Raw genomic sequence first — 9,883 nt, forward strand, 5'->3', positions numbered from 1 at the left:
AGCTAGCGTTTTGCGGTTTTGTGAAGCGTTTTTGGTGTAGTAGATTTCATGTATTGTTACAGTAAAGCTGTTACTGAACAGCTACTGTAACAAAAAACGCCTGGCAAACCGCTCTGAAGTGCCGTTTTTCAGAGCGGTTTGCGGTTTTCCTATACTTAACATTGAGGCAGAAACGCATCCGCAATCCAAAATCTGCAGCAGCCCGGGAGTATGCGTTTCTGCAAAACGCCTCCCGCTCTGGTGTGCACCAGCCCATTGAAATACATTACCCTAGCGGATCCGCACCCGCAAGCAGATCGCAAACCGCAGCGGAAACGCTCCGGTGTGCACTAGGCCATACATAATGGTTGTAAAAAGGAAGCACTTTATTACATTTTCACTGGAGTTCCTCTTTAATGTTTCAGCACCTTACAAGTGAATAATTGCAACTGGCTTTCTATAAATTCCAAATGATATTATAGAAGAGGAGAGCGCCAATAGTTTTGAGGAGTTTGAAATTAATAAACCATTTTAAAAGTGGTTCAACAACTGCTTTAGGTTTTTATAAACAGGTTTTTAAAATCAATTGCTTAGAAAAAAATGCATTCAAATCTACCCATGTGTGCCCGATATGATACTCAATATTACCAGTAACTCCAGATTGACCTTCAGTAGCATCTTCAGTGGAAGGATGTCTCTGCATCCGCCTCTTTCCAACTTGATTACGTCGCTCCCCATTCTCCTGCCACCTGCTGCCATCTACTTGTTCACCAATGGAATCATTCCTGGTTCGGTTTGAGGTCTGCGATCGTCTTTCCCTCCAGTTAGCACTGTTGCTTCTCTGTTCTTCAGCTGACCAGCGTTTGCCTCCATCTTTGTAACTGGAAACCGGTCTGCCACCTGGGCTAAAATTTTTTAAAGTGTTCTGAAAATTTCCATTGCGGGGACTGCTGCTGTAAGGGATAGGTTTAGCCTTCTGGGAGTCTTGCTTCTTTCCGTAGCTGGTCCCTTGGCCATCAGGACTCAAAAAAGAATGCTTCCCGGGGCTTTTCTTAAAATCATCTTCATCCATAAAGTCCCTGCCCCTGAATTCCTTGGCAGCATCTCCCATTTTCAGATCAGACTATACTGAGATCTGGAAAAACACAAGCACTTTGTATACAAGAAAGATCATATATTAACATGATTTATACTATATACACAGAGCCCTCACCTATTGCATTTTACAAGTTTAAGGAGATGTGCACACTGGAAAGTATGTAGAAATCACAGTGGGGAAGGAACTTTATCTAGAATCCATTTTGACCTTGGCTCAGTTCATTACTCAACACTCGGGATGGTCAATGAGATGCAAAAAATTCTAAGTTGATGCAAAATTTCATTCAAATAGTTAATTTTCAATCTGTAGAAGTACAAGACTAAAGGTGGTCATACATCCTTTACTTGCCACCGTATGTGGCATACAGATCCATCCCTCTCTGATCTGCATCTGATCAATTTCATAGTGAAATCTACTGAAAATCTGTCGAACAGGTTTGCATTGTTTGATACAGTGCAACGCTATGAGCTGTCAATCTACCTCTGCTCCGCCCTCTGGAGCATCCAGAAGCTTTCTGGTTCCTTCGATCCGAATGTTAAAAATAGGATCCGCCTCCACTACTACAAAAAAAAACAAAAAAAAAACAAAACACAGATTCAGTTGCCGCATTGCACTAAGTAGAATCCAGAGCTTTTGCACATTTTCTCTATGTGGTTTCCCATGGTGGGCAAATTAAAATTCTCCCTGTTGCTAGGGAGAATTGGTCTACTGTCTCCTAGCTGCCCCTACCAGCCTCCAGGCTGTGTACCAAGGGGCAGCGGTACATGTGACTGGCGATGTGTATGGGCAGACATGAGCGACGCAAAGCATGTGATCGAAGCAGACAGTGAAATTGCTGCAGGTGGATGCAAAACAGACAGAACGTGGATGTGCTTACCGTGTCCATTTAGCACTCGCTCTAGTGTGACCCGGCTCAAACTCCCCTGCCCCCCCTACAGGTACACTTTAACCATACAATAAAAAACTGTGGGAATGTAAAAAGTCCATTTTTAGAGGTAGGACAATACATACAATTGTTAATCTCATCTTATTTTCAGCTCAGGGTCACTTATTAAGCCCTCCAGTAAACTATAGGGAGACATTCAGTTTTACATAATACAACTACATAATAAAACAGCGATGCCCCTGCTACTAAGTAATTGTAATCATATAATCAGTTTAGCCCCGATTATTCCCAACATGTCCGATCTGAATTTCGATCTTTTTTTATTTTCCAATCATTTTTTCAATCTTCCATCGATTTTTGTTAAGTTCTATGAAAAAAAAAAAAAGAAAATCGTTTGAAATTCAGATCGGACAAGTTGGAAATTAATCGATTTGGCAGGTAAATCGACAGAAAATTGTTTGGTGTGTACCTAGCATAATACTGTATTGCAACCACTACCTGTGTACTGCTTGATGTAGGATTTGAGCTGTATTACACTGAATATGTTGCATCAGCATCTGTGCTGTCGCCCAGATGTGGTTCACTTCATGCAACGGCAATGCATTTCTGGGCTGCAATTCCATTCCTGCAAATTGCAATGATAGTCTATGAGATCTGCAGATCATCATACACACATGATTTAACTGACATTCATCTGCAGATCAAGCAATCATCTGCAGATCGGAAAATCCATCCTGGTGGATCTGATCTGCAGATGAATGTCAGTTAAATCGTGTGTATGATGATCTGCAAATCTCATAGACTATCATTGCAATTTGCAGGAATGGATTTTTGGCAGGAACAGATCTTTTGCAGATACTGATCTTTTGTGTCTGTACAGCATCTGTGTGTGCAGCATCTTGCAAAGATTTTTTTCTGATGTGGAGTTCAGCTCCATATAAAAGACGGTGTAGAGTATGGCTCTTATACTACAGGAAGGGTGGCAAGATTGGTCTGTGATCTTTCATTTTCCAAAGAGTGTGTATGCACCTTTAAACTCCCCCAGTGGCCCGCGATCATGGCTGCCAGGCTGATCACAGAGCCCCACCCAGTTTGTTTACGGGAACTCACGCGAGCTCCCGTCGCGAGATGATGCACTGGATATGGAGTGTGACTGGGGAACAAGCAAGCCACTCTGCGGCCGCAGAGTGGTTAAACAATACCAGTTGCCTGGCATTTCTGCTGGTCCTCTGCCTAATACTTTTAGCCATAGATCCTGAACAAGCATGCAGCAGATCAGAGGTTTCTGACTGAGGGCTGGTGCACACCAGAGCGGTTCTGGAGCATTTTTTATAATGCTTGCAGGGGGAAAACCACTTGGCTAATGAAAGTGAATGAAATGGTGCACACCAGAGAGGTTCGTTTTTTCCACAAACGCAAACTCAGGGGCTGCAGCATTTTTTAGATTTCTGAGGCGTTTAAGTATAGGAAAGTGGAAAAATGCTAGATCAGAGTGGTTTTCCAGGCGTTTTTGTTACAGAAGCTGTTCAGTAACAGCTTTACTGTAACAATATTTGACATCTGCTACACAAAAACACTCCAAAAACGCTAGGCATGTTTAAAAAACACACACACACACACACACACCCCCCCCCTCTCTCTAAACATGCCTAGGAATCGCTCTTAAAGGAGTCATCAGGCCAAATATAATGGTGCGGCTGCGGCGAACAGCTGACGGCAGAGGTGCGGCAAGGGACATGCTGGGAGCTTGGGGCTGGAGGAAGCCCCCGGTAAGTAGCACCCATTTTATTATATTTGGCCTGATGACTCCTTTAAATCTGCTTCCAAAACCTCTAGCGTTAGCAGATCTGCTAGTGGTTTTTGGTGTGCACTGGCCCAAAATTAGCTGCATGCTTGTTTCAGACATTGATGCTAGGAGATCAGCAGGACTGCAATGCAACTGGTATTGTTCAAAAGTAAACAAGGCAGCCTTCATATCGCTTTTGCTTCAGGTTCCTTTAGGGCCCGTTTCCACGAGACACGTTGCTAAGCAGAAAACCCTACGCATCACACACAAGGAAACTGCAACCAATTCACATCAATGGAGTAGTTTCCATTGACGCGCATTTACCTATGCGATCCGGCGCGATGTGAAGCGGGGGAAATTATGGATAGCATGCTGCAGTTTTCTGCAGCATGCATCAGAGTCCCCATAGCCGCCAACAGGAAACCGCATGACGCCGCATCTGGTTGTGTCGCCAACAGGAAACCGCATGACGCCACATCCGGTTGTACCTGCGACTGGAAGTACCTGCGGGGGGATGCGAGGCGATGTGGCGATCACCTCATCTACTACGCTAGTGGAAACGGGCCTTAAAAGCCAAGAGCCTTATCACCAGCACACTGTAGATAGTCTGTTAACTCTTGCAAGCATTTGCAAACGTCCTTTGAATAGTACAGGTCATACATAGCATGGCACTTGTGGCATTTCTGACTTCCATCCAGAAAATCATGCAGGTTTGTACACTGCATTCAGTCACTGTAACGCACACTGGACAGGTTGGCACAAGTCTAAGAGCTCATTCACACCAATGCGCTTCTGTGAGCTTTTTTCACCAACATGCATCTGTTAACATTATGTACTGAAAAAAAGCGGACAGAAGCGCACGAAGTGTGAATGAGACCTTGGTCCTTTCACACTGCGCGTGTTGCATTGCAATGGACAATATAACAGCATCAAAAGGTGATGCGATTATATTTCAATGGGGTCTTTCACACTGATACTTTTGCAGTGCAGTGCTACGATTTCTGATGCTGTAGCGCACAGTATGCAGAGCATGACTGGTCAACATGAGTGGTGCCAAGTTTATGGACTGCGTACTGCACTGTTAGGGTCACATCGCAGCAGTAGGCTGCAATGCAACTTTACATAGCAGTTGCAATCCAACTTTGCAGGATTTGCAATACGATGAATATAGCGTGAAAGAAGCATGAATGATTCCTACCAATGTGGTCTGTTCTATGAATCATAATGTTTAAAGAAAACCTGAACTGAAAATTAAAAGTCAAAATAAACATACAGTCATCCTTACCTCCCGTGCATTCTACTCAATCTTTTTCCTCTCCAGCGTCCTGTTTGTCCACTGGGTCAATAGAATGCACAGTAAAACTAACATCGCTTGAGCCATAGAGAAACATGGACATTACTGGCATATCAGTTGTCCTCTCAGCTATAACTGACAGCAACTGATATATTTCAGTTGTGACAAAATATCAGAACTGGAAGGGATCGTTGTCAGAAGAAAATGGTGAGCTGAGAGGAAATGATGGTGAGGTAACTATGTAATGTTCATTTGAAGTTACCTCATGTGTTGATTTTAAATAATTTTACACAGTTCAGGTTCCCTTTAAGAGCCCGTTTCCACGAACAGTTAATAGGCAGGTAAAAGACTGTTGAACTCTCACATCTCCTTGCTGCTGCCTGGCAACTGTTCACTGCTGCTTGGTAAACTGCTCAATGAGCGCACAGTTCAGCCACCTGTGGAAAAGGGTCCTTAGGCCCCGTTTCCACTTGTGTGCGCCAAGCGTCTTGCGAGACGCGATGCCGGCACAGCTGCTCGTGTCTCGCAGCCGAATCCCTCTAGCTGCACTATGCATGGCTATGGGATTCAGACGGTGATGCACAGAATTATGCTGCAGGGCCTCAGATTTTTCCTCGCCCACAAATTCAGATGCTCTGCATAGACTTCTATAGGCTGCCAAATTACATCCGAAGTCATGGCCGAGGAATCGGCCCGTTTTCGCACAACTGGAAACTTAGCCTAAGGTTTTTCAGTGAACAGAGTCTAATGTGGTTTCTAGCAATAACACATACTAAATTAGTCACCTGAAATAAGTGAGCAGATCAAGCATGCTGATCTGCATTTCCTAATCTGCAAACCCTTTCAGATGAGTAAAAAAAACTAATGATGATCAGTGGGATGCTGATTTTCCTACGTTTGTTGCAAATAGCATGCAATATAAAGGGAACCTGTAACGAGAGGGATATGGAGGGTGCCATATTTATTTCCTTTTAAGTAGTACCAGTTACCTGGCTATCCTTATCCTCTGCCTCTAATACGTTTAGCTATAGACCTTGAACAAGCATGCAGCAGATCAGGCGTTTGACACCATTGTCAGATCTGACAAGATTAGCTGCATGCTTGTTTCTGGTGTTATTCAGACACTACTGCAGCCAAATAGATCAGCATGGCTGCAGGCAACCGGTATCGTTTTAAAAGGATTACATTTTGTATTAAAAGCAAATAAATATGGCAACCTCCATACACTTCTTGCTACAGCAGCGCTGGACAAACTACAGTGCACAGGCTGGATTAGGCCCACCTGCACTGTTACTCCGGCCCGCTGACAGGCGGCTGTACCCCCTCCCTGCAGAGTCGCGAGCGGGTGGGAACGGGGGAGACTGAAAACTCACCCGATCAGTCACCTCTCCATGGCAACAGGGCATCACATGACGTCGGGACAAGCCAGTGTATATTACGCGCTGGCTGCCAGCGTGCAATACACTGACATGTCATGTGACACAACCCTGGACGGTAATCAGGTTTTCAGTCTCCCCAGTTACTGCCCACTCGCGACTCTGAACATCGACAGCTCGATTTGCCAGAGGTGCTAGGCCTGCATGGACTTCTACTGCAGAAGTGGATGTACACTTTTTAGGTTGCAGTCACAGTGGCACATTGCAGAGCTGCATTATAAAGGCACTGCAATGATAATCCTATGAGACGTTCACAGTACAACATTAATGGCGTGTTGAAAAATGTTGCATTATTGTAACTCACTGCTTGCAGTGCGATACCTCTAAACGCAGACAAGTTGCAACTTTAACATCACATTGAAATGTAACATCCCACTGTGAATATGCCCTTAAAGTGGCAATCTCCAGGAAGACTGGACCATGCATGTTTGCAAAGAAAAAACAAAAACCCCGTTCTTCAATAAAGTAAATATCAAAACAGCAACTGCTATTTGATGATCTATAAAGAGGCAATCAGGTGACTGCTGCTTTATAAATATGGTGATTACCAACAATTTATGGCAAAAGCATCAATCACAAAAAATTCCCATAACAAAAAGCAACCCGTTAAAAAAAAAAGTGCAGACATAGTGCAGGGGGTCTCTGGCAAAGATGCAAATACTCTACTCCTGTGAATATTTGTGGTCCTCTGCAAAACAAGTTAGTGGGATTTGGGGACATGGTTGGGAAGACCTGTATTCCAACATCCTGACATACCCATCAAAGCATCAGTTACACAGTTATTAGTTGTCCACAAAGGAAGGGGGGGGGGGGGTTTAATAGTCACCCAACAAGGGGGGGGGGGGGGGGGTTTGAAGGTATTAGTTCTCCAGCAGAGGAGTGTTCTGTGTGAGAGTTGTGACAGGTTAGGTTATACATGTATGCTACTTTGACAATACATCCTAGTTGGTTGGAACACCTGCTCTACATTGACATTGAAAGCATGAATTGGGTTATTTGCAGCCCAGTTATAACAGTCATCTGGAGTTGTATTGCAAAAAAAACAAAACACACCACACTTGAAAGCCCAAATCCAGGAATGGTTTTATTTTCATTTTGAATAGTGTGAAGCAGGTTAGAAATGTGAGGGTTTATGGTTTTCTCAGTCCCTAGAGGAGAGCAAGTTCCTCAATTCCTGAATCAGAGACTTCCATACAGAAGTGTGGTTTTCTTAAAAGAACAGGTAGCCATGGATACAGGAGAGTTCAAGTACATCGATACAAAGTAGCCAGGGATTTTAATTCTTCCCCACTCTACATGAAATGTTTAGTTTGTTGCTGTTTGAGAGATGCCCCCACTTCCTGTCTGACAGGAAGTGATTATTCTGACAGATGGAAACACAGCAGATTAAAAAAATAGAAAAAAGGCTCTAACCCCTTATCATAATCTCCTAAAACCAACTACAACGTTTTCATGGTATTGGGCTTCAAAATGCTGTGAGCACAAGACAAAGAGGTGCCAAGGAGAGGGGTAAAGAGCATGACAAAGACACTTGTACATAACAGGGAGGAATAACTAAACCATTCACAATGGCAGCAAATACAAAATATGCCTGAAACCATGTTAACCAGCATAGCAAGCCGCCCAGCCCCACTCACCAGTCTATCAGCCTTTGAACCCTTGCATTTCCTCTCGGCTTTTATGTGCCTCTCTCCATAGTGCATTTCGGCTCAGGCTACCCGGAAGACAGGCGCTGCTGACACAGGAAGAGATCCTGCTGCGCCGTGTAACCGTCCTCCTCAACTGCGCAGGCGCGCCCTGAGCTCAGCTGAGACTGTCTGAGCTGACCGGCTGAGATGTACGGAGAGATTCGGTGCACTTGTGCAGCAAGGCATGGCAGCAGAAGGCGTCTGATGCGGCTGTGGTGTATGTGCTTAGTGTAGGAGTGAGCACGTAATAAAGTATATTCACGGGTTATAGTTGGTACACAAAATAAAAGTCTACTACGATTTATGTTGTTGTATGGAGAGCAGAAACAGGAAAATATAAGAAGACAAGCCCTGCTCGTACATGTCTACAATACATAAGTAGTTTGCATAGCTCCCAACTGTCCCTCTTTTGGAGGGACAGTCCCTCTCTGGGAGCCTTGTCCCTCTTTACTCCTCATTGTCCCTCTTTCAGGACTTTTTCCCCTCTTTATATGTATATTTCTCTACTAAAAATGTGTTTGACTCTAAAATTTATTCCCATCCTTTAAATTGATATATTACTAATTTTAAAATGGTAATACGAAGGAAAATGAACCAGGACAAAAAGGACCAGTTTGGTTTGAATTATAAACATGTTTTTCTCATGAAATCTTAATGGTAAGAATGACTAGGGGTGTGACTGGGGCGTGATGAGGGGTGTGGCAGGGGCATGGCTTGAGTGTCCCTCTTTCTCATGTCAAAAAGTTGGGAGGTATGAGTTTGAGGTGGTGATACTGCCTTGGAGGCAGAGAGTCTGGGGGCCTTGAAGGCAGGGGTTGTTCAACAGATTTCAGTGTACAATTTGTGGCATTAGTCAATGCCTCTCTGATCACATTTTGATCAGAGAGGGATCTATCTAATGGTCCAATTTGGTGGCCTTCAACAAGTGTATGGGCACATTAAGAGGCAAATCATTTTCAGTTAATGCAGCATGGAAATAGATTCCAATCCCACCTTAGCTAATGATACAATCTTGATTGTACAATTTTACTACTTCTATGTAATATGAAGGATTACCAAAAGTATCCATTCATAGTGCATTTACTGTTTGCTCTTCTACTGCATACATTTGGTAAGATTGTATCAAAAGTGTAGAACTATTTTTTTTTTAATAATTGTGTCACATAATAACAGTTAAGTAAGTGCATTACAATTCCACATTTCAGGCAGTTAGCTGTGTAAACAACTACAGCTTGCTCTTTGTACCTGAGGAAAATTAGCCTCCCCCCGCTGGGTGAATGCTTCAACTTCATTAGTGTCGGCTGTCCTCATTATTACCTGTATAATAATTTCTGCTGAATTATCCCATTGTCGATAGGGAGCAGATCGGACATTTAGGAAATAATTGTCAGATCCTGACAGTCGGATGGGAAATTGCATTATGTGTACCCGGCATGATGTCCTAGCATATTATTATACTGTATTGTGTGTGGCTGAGGAAGACCTTTCAGGAATCCCCCCCCCCCCCCTTGAAAATCTTGGGTTTGCCCCTGCACCCCCCAGAAGATCTGCCAACATCAGTTCATGCCTTCATTACATCCCAACTGGACTATTGTAATGCTCTCTACACCTCCATTCCAAAGAAGGACTTGTACCGCCTTCAGCTGATACCGAATACTGCTGCCAGACTGTTAACTAACCAACCCCGTCACTGCCACATAACACCAGTCCTGCAG

General features: G+C 43.8%; 1 protein-coding gene across 1 annotated transcript in view; it reads right to left on the reverse strand.

The window, feature by feature from the left end:
- The window catches only part of TUT7 (terminal uridylyl transferase 7), a 110,234-nt gene extending 101,987 nt beyond the window's left edge, over nucleotides 1-8,247 (reverse strand). The window contains exons 1-2 of the mRNA XM_068237196.1: nucleotides 8,118-8,247; nucleotides 628-1,114 (exon numbers count right to left, since the gene is read on the reverse strand). Coding sequence (XP_068093297.1) covers nucleotides 628-1,090 — 463 coding nt within the window. The 5' untranslated portion in view covers nucleotides 1,091-1,114; nucleotides 8,118-8,247. The remainder of the gene's footprint in view (nucleotides 1-627; nucleotides 1,115-8,117) is intronic.
- Nucleotides 8,248-9,883: the final 1,636 nt, after the last annotated feature.

The sequence above is a fragment of the Hyperolius riggenbachi genome, chromosome 1, assembly GCF_040937935.1.
Source record: "Hyperolius riggenbachi isolate aHypRig1 chromosome 1, aHypRig1.pri, whole genome shotgun sequence".
NCBI classification, from domain to species: Eukaryota; Metazoa; Chordata; class Amphibia; order Anura; family Hyperoliidae; genus Hyperolius; species Hyperolius riggenbachi.